We start from the raw sequence: 27,444 nt of genomic DNA, 5'->3' as shown, positions 1-27,444 counted from the left end.
TTATCAAATAACACGTACTGTCTATATACAGGCCCTACAGTTCTCATATCATATATAACTGTGATGTTCTACAAAACAACAAGATTTAAAACACTTTGTTTCTTACAGCTGAAAATTAGATAATTTACTGTGAAATCCGTTTTCTCTCCGGTACATCACCAGTGTACGCTTCATAGTCTGCAGGAAGCCACCTGAACACTTCTGGTGTGACTTTAAATGCAGACCTTGAGCCAAAAAAAATCATCACCACCAAACACCAATGACTTGTATGGGTGCAGTCATAAGTCATTTTAGACACTGGAAGTGCCTTTTTCTGTTCTAAAGAAGGGGTGTACTAATACTTTTGTCTACAAGTCATTGGTGTTTGGTGATGAGTTTTTGGCTCAAGGTCTGCATTTAAAGCCACACCTGAGGTGTTCAGCTGGCTTTCTGCAGACCAGTCAAGTTCTTCCACACTGACTCAATCAATCATGTCTTTTTGAACCTTGAATTATACACAGAGGCACTGGCATGTTAGAATAGAAAAGGGTCCTGTCCAAACTGTTGCTATAAAATTAGAAGCACACAATTCCCTAGAATATCATTATATGCTTTAACATTAAGATTTGTATGAAAATTATTAAAGTAGTGAAACCTGTTCAATAGAAGGGGGTGTCCCAATACTTTTGGCAATATAGTTTATATTTGGTTTAATGTAGGAAAAGTCACTACAGAAAGGGAAAAAAAATTAAAAACAGAGGTTAATAACATTTTAAACATATCATTAAAGAAGAGGACCACACACTAAAATTACATTCCTCTCTTTAAAAAAATCGATTATAGAAACAGATTATAGATTACAAAATAATAATAATAATTTAATATAAAATTTTGTTTTATAAAATAAATATTCTAATAATAATAATAATATTTACATTTGTGCATTTGGCAGATGCTTTTTTCCCATGCAATTTTTTAAACAACAACAACAATAATAATAATAACAAGAACATTTATGTATTTGGCAGATGCTTTTTAAATTTGCTTTTTGCTATTTTTAACAACAATAATAATAATAAAAATAATAATAAAGGAAATATCACACACTAACAAAAATAATATATAAGATATGTTTAAAAAATATAAACTGTAACTTCTAGTTTTATTTTTATTAAAAAAAAATTTGACGACACCCTTTTCTATTGCCATGCAAATAAAGCTCCATTAAATTGAAAAGATTCGTTAAGTATCAGACTAGTCTTTGCTACAGCGCATAAAGTCTCTATCAGCCAATCAGGTGCGTGTACCGCTCCTAATGTAAAGTTACGTCATTAATGTTAATGAGCTGAGCCTTCGCCGTAGTAGCGTCCCGGGCGGTTCGGCTCACGCCAGTTCCTGGGCGTGGTTTATCCGCTTTCCTCAACTCTTTCCTCGGGCTGCGGGAGTGTGAGGCTGCCGCTGTGGATCGTGGACCGGAGGAGAGACATGTATCAGTTATGCGCCACAGGAGCCAGAGATCCACTCAGTAACGAGGCCGGTGAGTCGCTCCGGTTGTGTGTGTTTCTCAGGGCTTTGAGTGTGTTTAGGGTGTGTTCGACAACACAAGACGCTTTTAAGAGACCAAAGAGACAAGCTTTAATTTTCCACCCACGGAAACCCATTAGACTGCAGGCCTAGCACTGTGTGTGTGTGTGTGTGTGTGTGTGTGTGTGTGTGTACATTTTGTGTGCCTTAAGTTATGAGTCTATGAATTAATGAATTATGGTTATATTCTTATGCTTGTGTGTTGTTTTTCCTGTGGTTGTGTTTGTGTTGTAGCCCTAAATCTGATGTGATTAATGTAACACCTCATGTATATTTATTATAGGGCCCCTTAGACCAAGGGTCCGGAGACCCACAAGGGAGCACTAGAGGGTAAAAGTTCAGAGAAAAACAGTGTAAAAATAAGTAAATGCTTTTAAAAAAAAACTTAATAATACATCTATAATCGATTTTTTAAATAATGCATGAGTGATGATATTTGAGGGTTCAGATCATCTAAAATATTGAAAACCCCCTGCTTTAGACTGTTAGATTACAGACACTGATATAAAGCCGGTTCCGAAATAAAAATGCAAGTGTTTTTCTCTACTTAATGTAGAAATAAAGTGATTTTGAGACGCTCCTTCCTTCCTGGATGTGTTGTGGTTTAGTGGTTAAAAATCTGGGCTAGTAAACTGTTGGTTGTAGGTTTAAACCTCAGAAGGGTGAATGGTGTACCATCATTATGCAACTGAACACTACATAAATGAACCGTTAGCCACAAAATATAATTATTTTTTCCTCTGAATCCTTGGCTCAAACCGAGTCGAATGAAATCGACTAAGGTTTAGTTTTTTTTGCTATCTTCAATTGTTCGTTAAACCTACTTTGTCGAACTCGTCCTAGACGATTCGTCCGATTCTCACCAAAACTTGCTCAGATCATCTACAGACCATGGTGGCAAAAAGTTTTGGAATTCAAGTTGATTCGTCCAAGCGGTCTCGAATACCACACTAACGAATTCGCCGAAAAGCACGCAAAAATGGATCTGAGGCTATATCTCCGCAAGGGTTTGGCGTATTGACACGAAACTTGGTGTATGTTATAACAAGCATGACCTGAGGCTACCTGCAGTGTTTCGGCGCTGTGCCACCTAGTGGTCAGGAGATATGAAAAAGGCATATTTTTGCTTATAACTTGTGAATGGTTCGGCCAAAAATCACTGGTCTCATTGGATTCGGAGCATCATGCCGAGTCCAACCATATCCAATTTTCCCATGTCAGCCATTTTAGGCGTCGGCCATGTTGAATTTTGTAGTAAAATGCTATATTTTTCGAACGCATTAACGTATTACGAAACTTGGTATGGGTCATCAGCATGATGCCCTGAAGGAGCCTGAGAAGTGTCGAAGCAGCGCCACCTAGTGGTAAAATCAAATTTTCACATGCTTATAACTTTGGTTGGCGTTGACATATTTTCACAGGAGTTACCTTTTTAGACTCCTGAATCGTTGCCGAGTCCATCGATACCAAACTTGCCAGGTTTAGCCTTATGGTTTGTGCTATGTTGCATTTTAGCGCTTAAAAAACATCTGGCAATATCTTAGAAACCGTTACTCCGATCGACACGAAACCACCGTAGGAAATTCGGAAACATAGCGTCCCGGCGATATGCTAATACCCAGTTGCCAAAATTTTGATAGTAAGTGGCACAAAAATGCAAACAAACTCAACAGTCAGTCATTTTTCATCTACTTACACACAAATATGTCTATAACTCCGAAACAAAACAGTGCCACCTTGTGCTCAAAACTCATAATGAAATTTCAAATAAATGCTTATATCTTTCTGTGAATTTTGCCTATTGTATTGAGACTGGTATTAATATATTCCTTGGGTCATGCTGAGAACAGTGATACCACTGTTGCCATAGTCAGCCAAACTTCCTCTCTGCACTTTTAATTTACTTTAAAAGCCTACTTTTTCGAACTCCTCCTAGACCGCTGGTCCGATTTTCAGCAAAATCGAATCATATCATCTTCAGACCATGCTGACAAAAAGTTATGGATTTTGTGTTGATAGACAAAACGGTTTTCACATACCACAACAACAAATTTGAGGCATTATGCCAAAATGACACTTGAGGCCGTATCTCTGCAATTCTTTGGCATATTGACACCAAACTTTGTGTGTGCCATTGTCACCTCACACAGAACACACCGCATCGATTTGATAACGGTGCCACCGCCATCTTAAAATGGCTTCAATTACTAATTTCTGCAGTTGTTCTGATGCTCCGTACTATGCTTAGCTCATAATTTTGCCGCTGATGTGCTTGGCCCTGTCATTGCTGCTTGCAGCTATATTCCTTCATTTGCTTTCATTGTAATTTAGTCTGTTTTGTCCTAGAACATGGTATTTGCTCTAAAGTTCGACCCTGAGGCGAGAGATATGTGTGTTTTGAACAAGTGCGGGCCTGATGTTTTTTCTCCACGCGTGTGAAGTTGTCTTTGTTTAGCTGGAGCTGAAGCATGTGTTCCAGGAAGCAAGCTTGATCTGAGCAGGACACACCCGTAATTGCAGTGTGGTGTGAACCCAAAACCCAAAACCTGTGTCTGTGGGACGGCACTCACTACATCTGACTCCATTAACTCACTATGGATCAGAACGAATGCACAAACTGTATATACGGTAATGTCTTTTTTGCATGGAAGAAATTAAAAAAAAAAGTAGTTCTTGACTGCAGTCTTCTGAAGTCATATAATAGCTTTTTGTGAGAAACAGGCTATAATTTAAGCTAGAGATGTCTGATTTGTGAATGAATCATTCTTTTGAGTCAGATCTGTTTAGTGAATCGGTTTAAACCGGTTCTCAAAATGATTCATTCACAAATTGGATTGTTCCAGGTTTTGAGATCTCAGTGGCTCTGCCTATACACATTTTATATCAAATATATGTAAAACAAATTATAAAACATTTTACATGTAAAATTATGAAATTATGTTAAATATAATATATTAAAAAATGTTATGTAAAATTATATAAAACAATGATATAGTGTATAAGGTCAGTATCAAAGACTAACAAAAAGATATTTCAAAATGGCAAAATCAGAAAATATATATATAATACTACTATATACTATTAATATAAATATATTAATTATATAAAATCAAAATGTTTATTATATAACATAAAATAAAAATATATCAAATTTATATTATATATATATATATATATATATATGTGTATAAAATTCACTAAAACAAGTGTCATAGATCTGTTATTTTAATATGAAAAAATCTGACATTTTGAAATAACTGAAAAAAAGCCTGTATACGTTTGCAGTGCTTTTTGTAAGAAGTAGTATAGTTTAGTCAGTATAGTCATTGTTTACTGAAAGTCTTGGGAAAAGTAGAGATGTCTGATTCGTGAATGAATCATTCTTTCATTCGGATCAGTGAATTGCTTCGTTCCATTTCTCAGTGGAAATGTCTCAGTGTAATGTTTTTCCCATTACTGTAAATGCATCTTTTGCTTAGTAGATAAGTGCAAATTATTCTCTGTGCTAATTGTTACAAACAGAGCTTTATTTCACTTTGCTTTGCTGAAAGTGTGGTTAATACTCAAATGCACATGTTTAATTGCTTTGAGTGGTTTAACTCCATCTGTATACTTTGGAGTCAGTCTTGCTTGGATTTAGGATAGTGGTGAGAAATAGCCAGCGTTTATTATAAAAGCGTTTCCGTAGAGGAGTCATAGGATTTCAACAGACACACATCATCATGTCAGATTTCTGTAAGTGATGACACATTAAAACCTAATTTCTCTCTCTGTATCTGAGTGTTGTTCAGCTCTTTTGCTGACAGGACAGAGTGTGATGGTTTTGGGGATGATGCACGATCATGTGTGTTTGGGTTGCGTCCATCTTTAATACCAACCGTTAGCAGCAGATTGGGACAGCATGCCCTTGGGGAAGCTAAACAGAGAGTGAGTTTAACAACAAACCCTTTGTGTGTGTTTGTGAGATGCACCTGGAGTTCACGGCACTCAGGACAAAATGTTGTACGGAAGAAGAGTTAATTTCATGTGTTCACTCACAGGCTTTAAAACCATGCCAGTGAGTTAAAACAGGTCAGATACAGTCATGAGATGTCGTCATTAATGAGAAGAGTTCGAAGTATTGATGATCTGTAATATGCTGTGCAGTTTTTTCCAGTAGCAAATATACATTTATGGGAGGATAGGTATTTTACCATTTATTTCCTATTTTAGATACAGCATAGGGATCGTTGTGATTGTTTTTATTGTACCTCTCTAGTGCTGTCCACAAAAACAAAACCATTTCTATCAGCCTTCAGTTCTTTGCTGTATTGATCATGATATTCCATTATAGAAGGTTCTTTGATTTATAATGATCAAGATGTTTCATGGAAGTTTCTTTCTTACAGTATATATTGATCAATATGTTTCGTTATACAAGGCTTTTGCCATATAGTTATCCATATGTTCTATTATAAAAGGTTCTTTGCCATAAAGGGATCAAGATGTTCCATTATTAAAAGTTTTGTGCCATATAGTGATCAAGATGTCCCATTATAGAAGGTTCTTTGCTATATAGGGATCAAGAAGCTCCACTATAGAAGGTTCTTTTGCTATATAGGGATCAAGAAGCTCCACTATAGAAGGTTCTTTGCTATATAGGGATCAAGATGTCCCATTATAGAAGGTTCTTTGCTATATAGGGATCAAGAAGCTCCACTATAGAAGGTTCTTTGCTATATAGGGATCAAGATGTCCCATTATAGAAGGTTCTTTGCTATATAGGGATCAAGAAGCTCCACTATAGAAGGCTCTTTTGCTATATAGGGATCAAGATGTTCCATTATAGAAGGTTCTTTGCTATATAGGGATCAAGATGTTCCATTATAGAAGGTTCTTTTGCTATATAGGGATCAAGATGTTCCATTATAGAAGGTTCTTTGCTATATAGGGATCAAGATGTTCCATTATAGAAGGTTCTTTGCTATATAGGGATCAAGAAGCTCCACTATAGAAGGTTCTTTTGCTATATAGGGATCAAGAAGCTCCACTATAGAAGGTTCTTTGTTATATAGGGATCAAGATGTTCCATTATAGAAGGTTCTTTGCTATATAGGGATCAAGAAGCTCCACTATAGAAGGTTCTTTGTTATATAGGGATGAAGATGTTCCATTATAGAAGGTTCTTTGCTATATAGGGATCAAGATGTTCCATTATAGAAGGTTCTTTGCTATATAGGGATCAAGAAGCTCCACTATAGAAGGTTCTTTGTTATATAGGGATGAAGATGTTCCATTATAGAAGGTTCTTTGCTATGTAGGGATCAAGAAGCTCCACTATAGAAGGTTATTTGCTGTATAGGGATCAAGATGTTCCATTATAGAAGGTTCTTCTCCATAAAGTGATAAAGATGTTCCATTATTAAAGTTTTTTTTGCCATGCAGTGATCAAGATGTTACCTTATAGAAGGATTTCTGCTATAGTTATCAAGATGTTCCATTTATAAAATGATTTATAAAATGATTTTTGCCATGTCAAGATGTTCCATTATGAAATTGTTTGCCATGTAGTGACTATTATGTTCCATTATAGAAGATTCTTTGCTATATAGGGATCAAGAAGCTCCATTATAGAAGGTTATTTGTTATATAGGGATCAAGAAGCTCCATTATAGAAGATTCTTTGCTATATAGGGATCAAGATGCTCCATTATAGAAGATTCTTTGCTATATAGGGATCAAGATGTTCCATTATAGAAGGTTCTTTGCTATATAGTTACCAAGATGTTCCATAATATAAAATGAATTATAAAATTATTTGCCATGCCATTATAGAAAGGTTCTTTGCCATAAAGTGATTAAGATGTTCTATTATGAAATGGTTTTTGCCATGTTGTGATCATGATGTTCCATTATAGAATGTTATTTGTTATTTAGTGATCAAAATGTTCTGTTATAAAATGTTTTTTGCCATGTAGTCAAGATGTTCCATAATAGAATGTTCTTTGCCACAAAGTAGTGTTGTCAAAAATATTGATATTTCGATAAATATCGATACTGAAATATCTGAACGGTACCAATATTAATTTCCCGAAGTATCGATACACCGATACTAGCCGAGCTGTCACTTTCACTTCTCTCCAAAGGCACGTGGACAAGCACCACACGTGACCGCACTCACCTCCTTTGCTCTGGTTAAATAGCAAAAGTGAAGTGAATAGAAAGATGACTGCTCTGGTTGTTAAAGAACACAGCAGGAGCGCTATCTGTAGGGATCTATGATCTCCTCGATGCAGAGAACGCGCACGGAATTCACAGCGGAATGTCACGGAATTTGTCAAAGTTTGGATGAATTAATCAAAAGTAGGTCATTACACTTAAATCAAATCGCGATATGGACTAGTATCTGTGAATATTAAGCTGCAAAAGTTGATTTAAATATGAATCCTGCATGTTCTGCGCGTCTCTGTGTGAATGTGCTGCACGTGCGGTTGTGTTTACTAATGTGGCGCTCGCGGTGATTTCAGCGTCTGCCGTCTCAATGAGGACATAAATACATCAACAATATCTCCAGAACTGATCTGAGAGGCACTTTACGAGCATTTTACCGTTTAATTTGAGTAAAACTAGCGTCATATCATACACAAACAGAACTTTAAAAGTATTCACGGCAACCCGTCAAAATAAAAGTTCGGTTTAACTCAGCCTATTAAAGACCGTGTGCCAGAAATAGGCTATATTACTATTATTTAGTAGAATGTACATAATACTACTACTTACTACTACTGTTAATTTTTTAAAAAGAAATAATCACAAAATATTTTAATTTCAATAGTAAATCCCCTTCATTTGCCAAACATTTAAGTGTTTAATTTTCATTAATTTAAATATAAATTAATTAAAATAGTTTTATGCCTTCATCTGATATCCAGTAAAATTTAAATACACAACACAGAATTTCTGAGGGGGAAAACACATTTCATAAGGCTACTGTAATAATAAATAAAAATTGTTTGTATGCATTCAAATAATAGACATGCTAAAACACAGAATTTGGTAACAATAAAACATAAGGTGAGAAAAAAATAAAACATTTCATACGGCCCTAAACATGTCATTTTTGTTACACTTTTAATAAATGAAATGTTAAATTGTATAATTTTCATGATTTTAATGAATTAGACATGCTTTTAGATTAATAGCATTTAATTTGACCATAAAAAAAAAAGAGTCCAGAAAAATTCAAACGGAAAAAATTGAATGTAGAAAAAAATCAAACGGAATTTGGGGAAAAATAAAACGGATTTCATAGGGCCCTATATCTGGAAATATTTTGGTTATGAAGCAAATGAGAATATCAACAAATAGAACTTTGGATTTTAATTAGTACATGTATTAGTAAACGTTAGTTTCAATTAACATTTAACTAAGATTAATAAAAGATTAATAAATAAATCAACAAATGCAGTACCTCAAGACATTTTTTTGTTCATGTAAAATATACCGCATGTTCTCGACTTGTTACATTTATCTTTAAATTAAAAAAATTACCCCCTTAATATTGTGGCAGTTTTTTTCTCCGTGGTATCGAAAATGGTATCGAGTATCGATATTTTTCAAGGTATCGTATCGAAGTTAGAAATTCCAGTATCGTGACAACACTACCACAAAGATATTAAGATGTTCTATTATAAAGTAATCAAGATGTTCCTTTATAGAAGTTTTTTGTTGTTGTTTGCCATATAGTGATCAAGATGTTCCACTATAACATTTTTTTGGCCATATAGTGATTTAGCATTTCCATTATAGAGGATATTCTGCCATATTCTGATGTTGAAGTCTCATTTCTTGTCCTGTATTTGTTGGCGACTCAAGGGAGCACAGACTATAATGCACAACAATCTAACCGTCTGTTATTTTGACATAATGTTCAGATTCAGAGAAATAGGAACATACACCGAGAATACAGTTTCTCTCTCAGCTTGTTCCATTTTTCCTGCTGATGAGCTTTTTTCGGTGAGATGACGTTGCTTTCTGGAGGTCATGAGAGAAGTCAAAACTGTTTACTTTATGAAAGTATTTATAACTTTAACGTACATCATGAGGGAAAGAACTGAGCTATTTTTTGCAGTATGAAGTATTACCCTCATTACTGTGATGAAGAATGGTTTGTTTAGTGTGGAATCCAGAATGAGGAGGGAAATGTCAAGTGTAATTACATTCAAAGAAAGGCTTTTATCTCAAACAAGCACACAGTAAATGGGGGAAATGTGTGTGTGTGTTTGCTAAAGGTTATTGTGATGGAACAGACGTCTCATGGACGGCCAGCGCTGGTCTAGACTGGATCGGCAGACAGTGTGAGGAGCCGGACGGAGACTAACACTCTCAGCGGGCCTTGTGTTAAAACAACACGTCTCCAAACGCTCCTAAAGGAAAGAAACTGATCCTCAACACACACGCACACACACAGTCTTGTTTACTTTCTGAAGGATATGAGGAAATTGTCTGTTTAGATGATGCTTTTGGAATACTTGAAGTTTATTAAAGTACTTCCAGCTTTGTGAGGGAGGCAGTTTGTGTGTATATGTGAAGTGTTTGTGTCTCTGTGTACGAAGGTTGTTTGTTAATTGTTAATAGACTTTCAGCTGAGACTCGGGACGTGTTCAGAAATCTCAGTGCACTTTTCTTTTTTTTTTATCCATATGGATTGTCTGAATTTTAGTGTGAATAGTTAGTTGTGAAGTATGTTTTTATCTTCGTGTGAATATTCTGCAAAGAGAATGTGTGTTTGGGAGATAAGGAGGTGTTCATGTAAATAGGGTGTTGTGGATATATTCTATAGGGTTTGTAAAGTTTTCTAAGTGGTTTTGGCATATTGGTATTTTGTTTGCATATGGTTGCTAGTGTTGTTATTGTAAACTAAAACTGTTATTGTTAATAGAAATAAAGCTGAAATAAAGTAAACAGCAGTGTAAAAATATTTCACCACCAGTCTTTTTCCAATTAGATGAAAAACCTAAAGTAAAAATTTGAAAAATTAGTTACCTTGACAACTAAGTGAAGTTTTGGTTGAAGTACTAAAACTGAAAAAAAAAAAAAAAAAAAAAAAAAAAAGCGAAAATAAATTTAAATTTAAAAATAAAAAAATCATGGAACAAAATTACTAAACTTAAAATTAAATTAAAATGAAAACTTAGGTTTAACTTGAAAAAATTTAAATAAATAAATCAATAGAAATGACAAATGAATGTAACAAAAGTACATAATTTAAACTAAATTAAATACATAATTGTTTTAAACTACAGACTTATCAATCCAAACTGAAATATTTAAAATAATACTAATGACAATGGCAAAATGACTAAACAAACTAAAATTAACGTTAACTTAAAAGTTCCATTGTAAAGCCCCGTTCACACCAAGCACGATAACTATAAAGATAAAGATATAGTTCTAAAAATCATTCTCAATATTAAATAATAGCAGAGTCCACATCACAACTATAACGATAAAGGCACAGAGAAACGATATCGTTGGAATCACTTCCAGAATGATTTTTCCTGAAAGTTTTTCCCTACTATCATGAGCTTGAGAATTTAAAGTGGCAGACGCGTGTGCACTTGGAATAAACTGAGGATATCACTCGCTGGTGTGGGCGCTAATATCGTTATCTTTATAGTTATCGTCCTTGGTGTGAACGGGCCTTATATAACCAATATGAAAAAATAAATAAAAATGACAAACAACTAACAAAATTACTTAAACTAAAATTAAAATGGAAACTTAAAAATTAATTCAAAATATGAATAATACTATTATATAAATAACACTCTTACTAGTCCAAGTCAAAGCATTCACCCTCAAGTGTCTGTGATATTCTATTCTCTAGAAATGACTTGAGTTTACGAGAGGTTTTTGCTGTTTTAGTATAATAACAGCACACCTCTAACCAGATTTTAATTGGCTCATAACTCCTTAAAGGGGCCCCACATAGGCAGAGAGTCTGTTTCGGATAAAAATGGTTATATATATGCGTTTCAGTTAATAAAGCCAGATGGCTTTATCTTAACATGTTTACCTAAATAAGCAAAGCAATATACTATTTTAAAGCATCTAATCTTTGACCATGCCGTATACTCCAGTTGAGGATGTTTTGAAACCGAGGTGCTCTAACTTGGAGTCATTTCAGCCCAACGTGGAATTTTTACAAGGTCTCTCAATAAACAATTGCAGGGGCCTTTTCTGCATTTTCACTCCAGCTCCTGAATCCCAAACGGAAAATTCCCAGCCTTTCCGACTCTAAGTATAGATGTTAGCCGGAGCGGTTCTCGATCTGTAGTGAGTCACTGACGGTTGTTTGGTGTCTGTGGTGGTCGTCTAAATGCTGGATTGATTGATTAAGGGTAGGAAATGATGAATTATCTGTCTGGGTGCCTCATTATATCACTCTTTCTTTCTTCATCTCTTCACTTGTGTTCTATTAGCCTTTTCCCCAGCTAATAAACTCCTCTCCTCTCCCTTTCACCTCCCCGTTTTATTGGTCTCCTAATGCTTGTGTCTGCTATTCAAACCCTTTTGTATAGAATTGCCATTTTGGTCTGTTCCTCACACACGGCTTTTTCAGAAGACAACATTCATTTTTTTTAAGCATTCATTCTGTTAATGCACAATCATCAAGAAAGGTTGAATAGTCATAGTCATGGGTTTGTGTCCTAAGTCACTAAAATTGTGTATTTCACAATAATAATACCCACTTTGCAGCATACTCTATGTAAAAATGATGCTCAAATTACCATCTTTGCTGGTTCTATGTCACTTTTTACTAAAGAATAAATATTACTGAATAGTAAATGTTATATAAAAATATCATTATTATACTTTAAGGTTCAAAAGTTTGGAGTCAGTAAGAGTTTTATATTTTAAGTTACAAGAAAATCAATTTCAATAAATGTTGTTCTTTTGAGCTTCATCACAGAATACTTAAAAATTATGTATCACGGGTTCCACAAACAATAAGTAGCTGTTTTCAGCACTGATAATAATTAGACATGTTTCTTGAGCAGTAAATCAGCATATCAGAATGATTTCTGAAGGATCATGTGACACTGAAGACTGGAGTAATTCATTTTTAGAATATATTCAAAGAGAAAACAGTTATTTTAAATTGTAATAATATTTCAGTGTTTGCTGTATTTTTGATCAAATAAATGCAGCCTTGCAGAGGAGACATCTTTCAAAAACTGAATTTTTTTTTTAGCAACCAAACTTTTGAAAACAGGAAGGAATTGGGCAATATTGGATGAAAATGCATGAGCGTTTACACACGTGGCAGACACTTTTTCAACTTGCGTATCATCTTTTTAATCATTTCATACATTCTTTTGAAATCTTGCTCTGCTTTTTGAAGAATAATGTTCACAGATCCATCAGAAACAGTATTTCATTACATCCTGTTTTCAGCAAGCTATGATTTGGGGCAATTTTTTTATTTGGCTCATAGCAGACACGGCAGCTGTTGGTAATTCTCAGCTCCAATCTGGCAACCCTAATGATGTTGTGCCTCCAAAACATCAGTCCCCAGACTAGTCATAAACAGCCTTTATAAAGTCAAGCGCTCTGCTGGAATTAACCACACAACTGTGTGTGTGTGTACATGCATCATATGTACCTTGAAAATGCCTGCTAGTGCTAAAATTAGGCACAGCTCTGATTTTGTGGGACGTGTGTGTGTGTGTGTGTGTGTGAGATTTAATGGAGTTTTCTTGTCCTCTGTAACTGTACTCCTGCAAACACGCACAGCTGAGGATGGTTTGCTGACTCATTCCAGCCGCTTCCTGTGTCCATGGTCTGAGCTCTGACTGTAAGACTGCGGTTACTGTAAGAGAAAGATAGGAGACTCAATTAAGGGAACTCTGTGTGTGAAGTGAAAGGAGCAGCAGATAGAACAGGGTTAAAGGTCATTAGAACACGTGTTTTCTCACACAGTTAAAAGGCTTTCTGTAGGTTTTTTTACTTCTTGTTTTTTGTCTGTTTACCATTTTAGCATTCCAGGTCTCTCCGTGAACAATGTAACAGTGAATGTTATTCCAAGGGGAAAAATGTTTGTCTTTTAAGGGAGTTATGAATGTGCTTGATAGTCATGAAAATAATGCCACTCTCACAATGCACAAATGGTTTCATTGTCTTTTTGCAAAATATTTTAATTTTATTGTATTTTATTTACAGGTAATTATCTTTTGATCAAGGAGAAGAAAAGGCTTAGAAATTACCCTGTTTGTTCGCAAAAATAACCTTTTTCAAAAGGATGAGAATGAAATGAAAGGCTAGTAGGAAATAAAATGAATATATTCATTCATTCATTAATTTTTAGGTAGCAATTATCTTTTGCAAAATGTTTGATAATGATATGAAAGGCTTGGAAATTAATCTATTAATTAAATTAACTTATTTGTTATAATATATAATTTAGTATTTATTTATTTTATCTATGTTTTATTTATTTTATTTTTCGGCAGAAACTATCTTTTGCAAAAGATTGAGAATATGAAAACCTTAATAAAAATATTTCTATATATTTGTTTGTTTTATTTTATTTTATTTTAGAAATTACCTTTTGCAAAGGGTTGAGAATCATACAAACACTTAAAATTGTTTTTATAATATTAAAATATTTTATAATATTTAACTTTTTTATTTTGTTTTTAGGTAGAAATTACCTTTTGCAAAAGATTGAGAATCATTACTTCATGCAAAATAAGTTTTTTTAAATTAAGTTTTATTTTAATTTTAGATAGACCTTTTGCAAAATGTTGAGAATCATTACTTCATGCAAAATATTTTATTTTTATTTTATTTTAGACCTTTTGCAGAATGTTGAGAATGAATGACGTGAAAGGCATAGAAATGACCCTGCCTATGCAAAACATTTATTTTTCAATTTAATTATTTATTCATTAATTATTTTATTTTATTCTTAGGAGGAAATTACTATTTGCAAAAGGTTGAGAATATTTGATTATTGGCCTGTCACTTACAGTTTGTCATTTCTTGGTTGTCTCTGTTTCTCAGGTAAACTGTCATGATTCCCATCACTGAGTTGCGATACTTTGCTGATACACAACCGGCGTATCGGATTCTGAAACCATGGTGGGACGTGTTCACAGACTACATCTCCATCGTCATGCTGATGATCGCGGTGTTCGGTGGCACGCTGCAGGTCACGCAGGACAAAATGATTTGCCTGCCGTGCAAATGGGTCGTCAACCAGACCTGCGAACAACTCAACGTCAGCGTGCCGCTCAACACCGAGCCCAAGGGCATCCAGTACGACCTCGACCGACACCAGTACAACTACGTGGACGCCGTGTGTTACGAAAACAAGCTGCACTGGTTCGCAAAGTACTTCCCGTATCTGGTGCTGCTGCACACGCTTATCTTCCTAGCATGTAGTAACTTCTGGTTTAAGTTTCCGCGGACCAGTTCGAAGCTGGAGCATTTTGTGTCGATCCTGCTGAAGTGTTTCGACTCGCCATGGACGACGCGCGCGCTTTCTGAGACGGTGGTGGAGGAGAGCGACCCGAAGCCGGCGGGGAAGATGAACGGCTCGATGGATAAGAAAACCTCTGGCATCAGCGACCAGGATGTGGAGGCAAGCGTTCCCATGCTGCAGAGGACCAAGTCCCGCATCGAGCAGGGCATTGTGGACCGTTCGGAGACGGGCGTCCTGGATAAGAAGGAAGGAGAGCAGGCCAAAGCGCTGTTTGAGAAGGTGTGTGCATATGATTTATTCAAGAGTTGCTCTCAAATCACAAGCGGGACGTCTAGTGAACAGCGCTGTGTTCCAAAACCTAGTGAGCTGCCTCTGTAGTGAGCGTTTCAAGGCATCGTAGGTGCACTTTTTAGAATCTATTCCTCCAAAAAGCATTCTTTTGGCTAAATTCAATGGCAGCATTAGTGTAGAGTGCAATCATAGATTTGTATTGTGATTTAAATATGCCTAAATATGAATGTATTTATGAACATTAATGCTTCATATACTAATAAATAAAATATACCTATTTCAACCAATTCTGAAATATCGATTAATAATGTTATGTAAATATTTATATAAACAGTTAATAAAAATATTAAAAATTTACTTATATATTGACTTCATATACTAATAAAATAATTTATCAAAAAGTATTGATAAATATTATTATATAGATAACTATGTATTAATATATATTTAATAAATATATTTAGAATTTATACTTATTCATATACAAATGTATACTTATACATAATTCAAAATTATTTATAAATATTATTGCATAAATGTGTATATATATTAATATATATTTAGTAAATATATTTATAATTTGTACATTTCATATTTCAGCCAATGCAGGAAATTATTGATAAATATTGTTACATATTTTATAATTTATATATATATATATATAATAATTCTTATTATATACAATGCTAAAAATAATAGCTAAATAGATCTAATAAATACATATTCATATATTACTATATATTTAATAAATATATGTATACATTAATGCTTACTTAATATATTAATAAATAAAATATAGTTATTTTGTCCAATGCTAATTTTTTTGTAAATATTATTAAATATAAATTCATATATTAATATATTTAATAAATTATTGTAAATTTTTGCTTACTTCATATACTAATAAATAAAATAGTTATTTAATCCAACGCTGAAAAATATTTGTTAATATTAAATATAATTTTATATATTAATATTATTTATATATTTATCATCTTAAAAGTATAATTTTTTCATATACTACTAAATAAAACAGTTATTGATAAATATGAAAAAAATGTGTTTAATTTCATTTTATTTGTCACATTGTTAACTTTTCAGTTAGGATGCCTTTGAAGGATGCTGTCTATGTAGGTGGTGGACAAGGAGGTAGTCCACTAGGTTTTGGAACGGAGCCCAAATGTTCTGAATATATAGTCTCATCTCATCCTTCTCTCTTTTCAGGTGAAGAAGTTCCGTATCCACGTGGAGGAGGGCGACATTGTTCACCGTCTTTACATCCGCCAAGTCATCATCAAAGTCATCCAGTTCATCATCATTATCTGCTACACCATGTACTACGTCCACCACATCAAGTTCAGCATGCCGTGCACCGTGGACATCGAGCGGCTGACCGGTTATCACACGTACCACTGCGCCCATCCTCTGGCCACGCTCTTTAAGATCCTGGCCTGCTTCTACATCAGCCTGGTGGTGGTTTACGGCCTCATCTGCATGTACACGCTCTACTGGATCATCAGCCGCTCGCTAAAGCGCTATTCCTTCGAGTCCATCCGCGAGGAGAGCAGCTACAGCGACATCCCCGACGTCAAGAACGACTTCGCCTTCATGCTGCACATGATCGATCAGTACGACCCGCTGTACTCCAAGCGCTTCGCCGTCTTTCTGTCAGAGGTCAGCGAGAACAAACTGCGGCAGCTGAACCTGAATAACGAATGGACTCTGGAGAAACTCCGACAGAGGATAACCAAAAACTCGCAGGAGAAGCTGGAGCTGCACCTCTTCATGCTGAGCGGCATCCCGGACACAGTGTTCGACCTGGTCGAGCTGGAGGTGTGTGCGCCAGCGTTTGTATATGTGACCCTGGAGCACAAAACCAGTCTTAAGTCGCTGGGGTATATTTGTAGCAATAGCCAAAAATACACTGTATGGGGCAAAATTATCAGTTTTTCTTTTATGCCAAAAATCATTAGGATATTAAGTAAAGATCATGTTCCATGAAGATATTTTGTAAATCTCCTACTGCAAATATATCAAAACTTTTTTTTTGATTAGTAATATGCATTGCTAAAAACTTCATTTGGACAACTTTAAAGGCTATTTTCTCAATATTTAGATTTTTTTGCACCCTCAGATTCCAGATTTTCAAATAGTTTAAAATCTCGGCCAAATATTGTCCCCTTTTCGAAAAATTGACCCTTATAACTGGTTTTGTGGTCCAGGGTCACATATGTAAAACTCCTACTGAATGGATATTTAAAGAGTTAGTTAGTTCGGCCAAAAATTAAAATTAGCCCATGACTTTCTTCTTTCAGAATCCAATTGGAGTTATATTAAAAATAGTTTTTGCTCTTCCAAGCTTTATAATGGCACTGTGCAGGTGTTTTTGTTCAACAGTCCAAAAGAAGTCAAATAAAGCGCATCCATCATAAAACATGCCTCACACGGCTCCCGGGGGTGATTAAAGGCCTCCTGTAGCGAATCCATGCGTTTTTGTAAGAAAAATATGCTTATTTAAAACGTTATAAACACTTTTCTCTCACTTCCGCTGACTGTCATTCCGCCGGATGACGTAGGAAGTATGCGTTGCGCACCTTTGAGATACGCTGGTCTCATGAGTTTGTTTACAGGAGCAAAGGTAGCAAAGTTTCCTTACTTTAGCAAAGGAAAACCAGTCTCCTCTTGGCTTCCTTCGAAATCCTCTGACATTTTTCTTTACAGATCCTTGTTTTGTGACCGGTGGTTTTTATTTAGTCCTCTCTCCGTCACGCTTCCACGTTCCTCACTAATCACAGGGTTGCACAGTTCACACATCAAAATTAATATGTGCAATAATTTCATATTTCCATAGTAATAATAATAAAATTAATAAAATAAATGATTAAAGGTATAGTTCACCCACTCAAAATTGACGTTGTCATCATTTACTCACGCTCATGGTCTAAAAGAGTATATGTAATAAATTTGATCAAACTAAATATTTCTTGCTGAAGCTACTTTTTGTAATGTCTGTTGGATGCTTTACACAACAATGACTTTAAATGATCTTTTGGGAGTAATTTCTCAGACAAATTTGATGTGCGATTAATTTGTGATTAATTAGATTAATTAATCGCCACATCATGTAATTAATTAGATAAAAAATTTGAATTGCTTACCAGCCCTAATTTATTTAAATAAATTAAAATAATGATATTTATTATTATTAATGTTGTTGTTTTATAGTCATATTGATATAATCACCAAATGTTTGGTCTAATTATAAAGCCCTAAAAACAATTAATTTAAATAAATGAAATGTTTTAAAATAATTATAATAATACTACTAATATTTAAATACTTTTAATTATTTGATTTATTTAAATTAGTGTTTTATAGTCATATTGAGGAATTCACCAAATGACTGACCAATTATGCAGCCCTACAATTAATTTATTTAAATAAGTAATTGAAAATATTATTATTATTATTTTAAATTAATTATTAAAACAGACAATTTGTAGGGCTGTATAATTTGGCAAAAAATTAAATAAAGTCGTAGTTCAGTTTTTTCCCCCAAATCACGCAGCCTTACACTCGAGTCCAATTCAGCTTCCCCTTAAGTAACCGCTCGCCTGCAGTAAGATGAGTCTGTAAGGAAGTTAGAGCTGTTTCCTTTCCTTCCCTGGCTTGCTTTTTTCTGTCAGCTTTTTAATTCTTAAAGGCAAAGTGTGTCATTTCTTTGCCAATGATGTCACCAAATGGAATTGCAAAAATAATGAGGTTTCTGGAATAATATCCTCTATGCTATTGGTCAAAAAAAGATAGCCCTGCCCAGTCACACACCACTAGTTGCTTGAACTGCAGGTAAATGTACTCTCTGTGTTGCCTGCAGGTGCTGAAATTGGAGCTGATCCCTGATGTTACGATCCCGCCCATAATCGCACAGCTGTCTAACCTGAGGGAGATGTGGCTTTACCACACGCCGGCTAAAATCGAGGCTCCTGCTCTGGCCTTCCTCCGCGAGAACCTCAAATCACTACACATAAAGTTCACAGACATTAAGGAGATCCCACTGTGGATCTACAGCCTCAAGAACCTCAGTGAGCTTCATCTGACTGGAAACCTCAGCGCAGATAACAACCGATTCATCGTCATCGACGGCCTGCGGGAGCTCAAGAGGCTCAAGGTCCTGCGGCTGAAAAGCAACCTCACTAAACTGCCTCAGGTGAGATGATATTACTCTCAGAAATTCATCAGTGCATTCAGAAAGGCATGATGTCAAAATTATTTACTTTCTTATTACATGTTCCTAGTCTTGTTGTGCTTGGTTTATCAGTGCAAAGGCAAAAAAAAGTATAAATATATACATAATTTATGTATAATTTAAATGGTTTGTAATTTAAATAATGTAGAAATACATTGTTAATATATATATATATATATATATATCAATAATATAGTACTGTATAAAATATTTTATTGTAAAATATTGTATAAATATTTTTTATAAAATCATTTTTATCTTTTGGTTAAAAAAAAAGTTATTTATAATATTATGTATGTAATAGAAAAGAAATGTGTGCGTGTGTGTGTGTGTGTATATATATATATATATATATATATATATATATATATATATATATATATATATGTATATATATATGTATGTATAATATATAAACTAAAAATTAGTATAAACTAAAAAAATTTAATTAACAATTTAATTATGATATAATATTATATATACAGTATTTTTGTTATTTTATAATAAAATTGTGTATACAAAATATATCCTATATAATTGTATAACTAAAAATATTTAAATAATAAAAATTCTAATTAACATTTAATAATATAATTGATACAATATTGTAGACTGTATTTTTTAATATTTGTATTCAAATATTCTACACAAGATATAATTATATAACTTAAAATATTTATATAATTGTATGAATTTATATAATTAAAATTCATATAATAAATGTAATATTATTATATAATGTTAATAATAAGTATAGTGTATATATAATAAATTATATAGATAATTATATATGAATGCATATTATTTATATTGTATTTAATAAATTGTTCTTTCCTTCAGAGATAATCTGAAGGAAATTATAAATTATAAAATTAGCTTCTGTATTTATGCATTGTGATACTCGGTAGGTATGTTGGTGTTTTATGCGTATTGTAGGTATTTTTGTAAATATTCAGAACAAAATGTTAAAATGTATTTATATATAATTTACTACATAAAAAAGTGAAAATATAAGACCGATGTGGAAATTCTAATAATCATCCTAATATTCTTACCTCTGGAGCAGTTTATAATCTAACAGCTGAATATATTCACACAGAATTGTGTTTTATAACTCCTTTAGGACCAAATAATGATTCCAGCGCATCTTTCCTCCTGCAGGTGGTGACGGATGTTGGCGTTCACCTGCAGAAGCTCTCCATCAATAACGAAGGGACCAAACTGATGGTTCTGAACAGTCTGAAGAAGATGGTGAACCTGACGGAGATGGAGCTGCTGCGCTGTGATCTAGAGCGGATCCCGCACTCCATATTCAGCCTGCACAATCTACAGGTCATCAGTCCTCCTCCATCTAGCAGCACCAAAACGTTGCATAATGCCTATGCTTGGGCCATAATGTATTTTCATACATTATAGAAAGTTTCATTTGAATTGTTGAATTTGGCATCATCAAATTAGGTAATATTTGAGCCTTTTTTGCTGTTATTTTAAAAGATGCAATCATTTGCAATGTAAATGCATGTAAATCCAGATTATTAAGTGTCTGCGTTGTATAAATGCTGTACATTTCTTAATGCTTGGCATCTTACCACAGGTATTTTCATGCTCGAACAAGCTCTGTTCACTTATTCTGACATGCACATCAACTTCTGTCTGTAGGAGATCGATCTGAAAGACAACAACTTGAAGACCATCGAGGAGATCATCAGCTTCCAGCATCTCCACAGACTGGTGTGCCTCAAGCTCTGGTACAATCAGATCGCCTACATCCCCATCCAGATCGGCACCCTCACCAACCTGGAGCGCCTCTACCTGAACAGGAACAAGATCGAGAAGATTCCTGCCCAGCTCTTCTTCTGCAGGAAGCTGCGTTACCTGGACCTCAGCCACAACAACCTGACCAGCATCCCTGCGGACATCGGCTTCCTGCAGAACCTGCAGTACTTTGCGGTGACGGCCAACAGAGTGAGTTGAGCATAAATGTGCAGACTTGCACGTACACGTCACCTCACATTCCTGTGAGAGTCCCTCAGATCTGAGTTTATCTTTCCCTGTAAAACTGCAGATGTGCTATATGTGACCCTGGACCACAAAAGCAGTCATAAGTAGCAGGGGTATATTTGTAGCAATAGCCAAAAATACAATGTATACGTCAAAATTATTGATAAAATTATAAAAAAATATATATATTTTCTTTTATGCCAAATAGTTCTTTATTATCCAATTACGAAGGGAATGTTGGAAATATTTCTGTTTTAAACCATGAAAGCGAGCCAATGGATATCACACAAGCAACATGTAAACTTTGTGCAAGAGTTATGCCAGTGGACGTCTTAATCACTATGCAGAAAGTGAAAATAAAAACGTAATGACGGAGCTTTCGGCATCTGACGCTGAGACAACGAGACAAATCTACTTCAACATATGCTGATAACGGTATATAGCTAACTGTTTTCATTTATTCTCTTAATATGGTTGTTTTTGAAAGTCGGTTGTTTAGAAATAGGCTCAAGCTTTTTATTTTATTGATATTTATTGATGACTGCAGTGTTAATATTTGATTTATTCGTTGTATAGTAGACCTCTTTTAAAAGACCTTTTTTAAAACATTTTAATTGAGGAGTAAATAGCCTAGTCTTTTGTTATCCTCGCAGCGCGTCAGTTATGCGGTAATATTGCAGGGCAAATTAATTGTAATTTTAATTTAATAATAAAAGTAACTTCATATAATAATAATAATAGGCCTTATAGAAATAAGAATGTAACAGGCCTACATTAATTAAAAATGCAAATCCTCTTAATATTGACAATAATTGATGTTTTTGACAATATCTGATACAACACACGCCAGCAAGGGGAGGTTATCACTGGGCAGACAGCATGTTGCCTGTTACGTCGTTTGGGTTGCCTTGTTGAGTGCAGTGGCACTGAGAACATTATATTTCACACACTTTAAGCTCTTTTATTTTACAAAAGTAATAGGATTAGTCCAACTATTCATTCATACACATATATATATGTGTATGAATTAATGTAATTTATATTTAATTTTTTTATTTATTTATTTAGGAAAATCAAATAAAATTCCCTGATGCTATAAAGTCAATACAAGTTCTTTAATACTTCAGTATGTTCCTGGTGTTATTGTGAATGATTCATAAGTTTGTTATACCAAAGACGAAAATGTTTTCATAATCTTTTATTATGTACTAACTTGCTCGCATCTAAATTAACTTTTTAGCTGGCGTCACTTAAGCTGTGCAGACATATTGATTAATGTCGCCCATTAGCAAAATTGCCATTTAGTCGTTGTTTTTACTTACTGTTGTAGGTAACGCATCCTTTTGAAAATGATTGCAGTAGTAAACAGCTATGTAATGCTAGTTAACTCTAATTAAATTACAATTAGGGCAATCATAGCAAATATTTTTGAGGTTTGTAATATGAGTTAGCGTGTCTGTGGTGTTTCAGGACGGCAATCCTCCACAGTCCTCTGCAAACTCACAGTGCCAGTGACAATGTCTCAGAAAGCCGTCTCCAGTTGTGCTTTGGGAAATCCTGTTTGCTGTATTAAAGCCTGGTTTTTCAGCAGCTCCAGTCTTTCCACACCCTCGAATCACGTCTTACGCATACCTATCCCTCAGACGCCCATCAGAGCTGTCTCTGGGGCGTAAGCGGCATTAGCACCGTTGTTTTGTTTGATCTGGATTCTTTGAATGCGAGTCAACAGGGAACGTACAGACATAAAGTCCAGAAACATTGATGCAACACACACAACCTGTGTCTCTCATGTGTTTTGAGTTTGACGGGTTTTGAGTTTTTCTTGTTTTTAGTAATGGGCATGTTGGAGAGCGTGTGTGGCATGTCTCTGAAAATAGCGGCTTTATGGGATCTCCTATCGAGGAGTGTGTGCACTTATATATATACACACACACACACACAACCTTCCCGGTTCTTTCATTAGCTCGTTATCGAGATGAGTTGTGTAATTTGTGTTATTTGTTGAGAATCAAGGTGGACGGTAACTAGATGCACATGTTTGCTTTTTTTAGAGAGAGAGTGTGTGTGTGTGTGTGTGTGTGTGTGTGTGTGTGTGTGTGGGACAAAATTAGCCGCTTACTCTGGAGATAATTGGTTTTCCTGTGTATAATATGTTTCCTGGGTCTCCACCCTGCTGAGCGAGTGGCTTTAAATGGGGCACGTCCTTTATTACGTAGATGATATTACATGGCTCTCTGAAATACTTGATTCTGATTGGTCAGTCGTGACATTCTGCGGTCAAATATTTTTGCATAATGGCAGATAAACTGGATAACTGACTGTTTTGCCACACAAGCTATTGCCTGCGTGGCTCTGCTGGTTTTGGGTTTCTCATATCAATCAGTTGGCTGTTATCACAAAATAAACCCTGAGCAAGACACCTGATCATCTGACTGTACATTACTGTTACATACTGCACAAAACACACAGATTGCATCACTTAATGACTTGAGATCAGATGAACACTTATTTTACATTATTTACTCCATTAACAAAAATAACTGAAAATAGTTTATTAGCTACTGAAATAAAACCAAAATTGCAATATGACTAAGTATTATTTATCAAACAGCAAAGGCTGCAATTTAATTAAATGTTTTATATTTTTATTTAGGTCTTTAGTTACTACTACTACTACTACTACTAAGTAATTAGTTGTTGTTGTTATTATTATTATTATTATTATTATTATTATTGTTAGTCACATTGACATTGATATAAACCAGGGTTATTATAGTTAACTGAAACTAAAGCTAAAAGCTTAAAAACACATTTTCCTTACTTCAGACACAATAAACTTCAACTGAAAAAAAAAAATCCATTTAAAAAATAAACTTATTTTATTTCCGCTAAACTTTAAATAACTGAAAAATAAAATCTAAAATAAAAAAATAAACTACGTATATAGACATAAAAAAGAAAAAAAAATTGTTTTTAACTACATTTTCATAAACATGTACAATAAAGTGTATGTAGTTTATAAAAATAGATATTTTCTGGTCAAAACTGAAAAAAATAGTGTGTGTAATAAACTTCTATTGCAGAAAACTAGTGTTCAAAAACACACAGAGACCTGTGCATTATACATAATAAAGGGAATATTTAGTTTTATTGTATTTATTTATTTATTGTGGTTTTAATTAGATTACATTTTACACACTAATGAAAGAGAATCATATCACAGCGCTTGTGTGTGAACCATGTTTTTCTCCGTTTCAGATTGAGGCGCTGCCACCCGAGTTGTTCCAGTGTAAGAAGCTGCGGACGCTGAATCTGGGAAATAACTGCCTTACGGCGCTGCCGTCACGTTTCGGAGAGTTAACCGGCCTCATGCAGCTGGAGCTCCGCGGAAACCGGCTGGAGGGATTACCGGTGGAGCTCTCCGAGTGTCGCCTTCTCAAGCGCTCCGGGCTGATCGTAGAAGAGGACCTCTTCAACACCCTGCCGCCGGAGGTCAAGGAGCAGCTGTGGAGAACCGAAAAAGAACAAGCCTGAGCGAAGCAGAGGAACTTTTAAAGGCATAGTCCACCCAAAAAATGAACATTTGCTGAAAATGTACTCGCCCTCAGGCCATCCAAGATGTAGGTGAGTTTGTTTCTTCATCAGATTTAGAGAAACGTAGCATTGCATCATTTGCTCACCTCTGCCGTGAATGGGTGCCGTCAGAATGAGTGTCCAAACAGCTGATAAAAACATCACAATAATCCACACCACTCCAGTTAACTTAATACATTTTTGCTTGTAAACAGTGCTTGATCTGTGCACATTTCTCTCCTAATTCAGTCCAGATGATGTTTTCACAGGAGAAAGCAATATTATGGATTATGGACTTATATTTTAGCCAAAAGCAAGATGTTAATTGATGGACTGGAGTGGTGTGGATTATTGTGATGTTTTTATCAGCTGTTTGGACTCTCATTCTGACGGCACCCATCCACTGCAGAGCATCCATTGGTGAGCAAGTGATTTAGTGCTACACTTCTCCAGATCTGATGAAGAAACTAACTCATCTACATCTTTGATATACTGACGGTGAGACATTTTTCAGCCAATTTTCTTTTTTGGGGTAAACTAAGTGGTCGTTCTGCTTTCAATGCTCATTTTTAAAAAAAAAATTTAGTTCTTTTTATTTGGGCGATAACGTTTCTTCTCTGTATGAAGGGAAGTTGTGGACAGTACAGTGCCATCTGTGCTTAGAAACATACACTGATACACTCACTCAAACACGTTCTCATACACACACTTTTTTGTAAGGTCAAGTCATTTGTGTGCTGCCCCCTACAGGCACGGAGGGGCATGCATATAAACGATGACTACATGGTTAACATGTGAATGCCAGTGCCTATGTTAAAGCAGTGGCATTATGGGAATGAATAGATATAACAAGCAATATGTGGTTTGTGCATTATTTACTTAGCGGCTGCGTCCAATCAGGGAAGAGTCGACTGTTTATGAATGTGCCACCCGAGTTATCGAATACGTAAAATGTACATTTTAAAGCCAATACCCACAGAATTAAATGCCAAAAAAGGTCATATACAAAATCTACTACTTATATATGCTTTTAAAGACTATGAATATGATGCCACAAATGTCTTGCTGAAATCTTACACTCCACTCTGCACAAAGATGAACTCAAACACTTGAAAGAACAAACTTTTACCTTTCGGTCTGACTCCCATTTGGATCATGTGACCTGCACGTCGCATCCCATTGGTCGACTTCTCAAAGGGAGTGATGGCGTCATAATGACTTTTGTCGAAGCGACGTTCCCATACTATCATGGCCTTATCTCTCTCTGAGCTGTATGTTGGAGCTCATCTCAAAGATAAAGTGAACATTTTGCGTTTATAAGTTTTATAATTTTACAAAAAAAAAGAGAAAGAACAAAAAGAAAGCACGGACTCATGCAAACTGTTCATGTGTTTGCAAGAAAAACAATCCTATGTGTTAATGTATCTTTTTTATATGTATGTGTTCACATGATTTTATTTTATGATTTTTATTTGTTCGGAAGATTGCCTAATGTACACCGTATGGCTTTAAACAAAACCAAGTAAAGCGTTCTGATAAACATTCAAATGTGTTTTTTTTCATATTTTTCACAGAGATGGGTCGTTATTTTTAAGCATTTGCTGCAGTTGGTTTTGCATAACACAAGGTTAATTCAGAAATTATTGGCCTAGATGATGCAAATATAAAAGTAAACAATATAAAACACTGAAAAAGAGAAACTCCTAAATCATGTGGTCCAAAAATGATAACCCATTTAAAGGAATAGTTCACTCCCCAAAAAAGAGACTTCAGTCCATCACCAGTAAAAGTTTCTCACATCAAAATCCACCCACATATTTGTTTAGACGTGTTTTGGACTGTTTTCACTTATAAACAGTGCTTGGTGTATCCATATTTCTCTCCTGATTCAGACCAACTTTTTCACTGCAGAAAGCAATATTATGGATTTGTAATTTTTAAACTTAAAATGTCTGGATGGATTTATGTCTTAAAAACACAGTTTTTGCTTCACATGATGTTATTTGATGGACTGGAGTGGTGTGAATTAATGAGATTTTTGTTTGGACTCTCATTCTGACGGCACCCATTCACTGCAGAGCATCTATTGATGGGTAAGTGATGCAATGCTACAAATCTGATGAAGAAACGAACTCGGAGGGTGAGCACATTTTCAGCGAATTTTAAATTTCGGCTGAACCATTCCTTTAAATGTAATGGTGAATGTGTGTGTGCAAATTGGCTGATATTCTGATGAAACACTCACTTTTTAAAGTAGTTATATTAATAAAATATAGGGTTATGCACTAATTACTATCAAATT

The 27,444-nt window shown here is 34.8% G+C and overlaps 1 protein-coding gene across 1 annotated transcript; it reads left to right on the top strand.

The window, feature by feature from the left end:
• The first annotated feature begins 1,412 nt into the window (after window positions 1–1,412).
• On the top strand, window positions 1,413–26,687 carry LOC306862724 (volume-regulated anion channel subunit LRRC8A). Its single transcript, XM_079405656.1, has 7 exons — window positions 1,413–1,516; window positions 14,611–15,310; window positions 16,547–17,155; window positions 19,197–19,529; window positions 20,730–20,900; window positions 21,228–21,533; window positions 24,828–26,687. The coding sequence occupies exons 2-7, from the start codon at window positions 14,621–14,623 to the stop codon at window positions 25,101–25,103; spliced, it is 2,385 nt and encodes a 794-aa protein (XP_079261782.1). The 5' UTR covers window positions 1,413–1,516; window positions 14,611–14,620; the 3' UTR covers window positions 25,104–26,687.
• Window positions 26,688–27,444: the final 757 nt, after the last annotated feature.

This window comes from Barbus barbus (genome assembly GCF_936440315.1).
Source record: "Barbus barbus genome assembly, chromosome: 43".
Classification (NCBI taxonomy): domain Eukaryota; kingdom Metazoa; phylum Chordata; class Actinopteri; order Cypriniformes; family Cyprinidae; genus Barbus; species Barbus barbus.
This window is presented reverse-complemented; position numbering and strand designations above follow the sequence as displayed.

What these genes read in the sequence shown, in the direction of transcription:
- LOC306862724 (XM_079405656.1), top strand. Translation starts at nt 14,621, where the DNA reads ATGATTCCCATCACTGAGTTGCGATACTTTGCTGATACACAACCGGCG. An exon ending in CCAAAGCGCTGTTTGAGAAG is followed by an intron (nt 15,311 to 16,546) that starts GTGTGTGCATAT and finishes CTCTCTTTTCAG; the next exon opens with GTGAAGAAGTTCCGTATCCA. An exon ending in TCGACCTGGTCGAGCTGGAG is followed by an intron (nt 17,156 to 19,196) that starts GTGTGTGCGCCA and finishes TGTTGCCTGCAG; the next exon opens with GTGCTGAAATTGGAGCTGAT.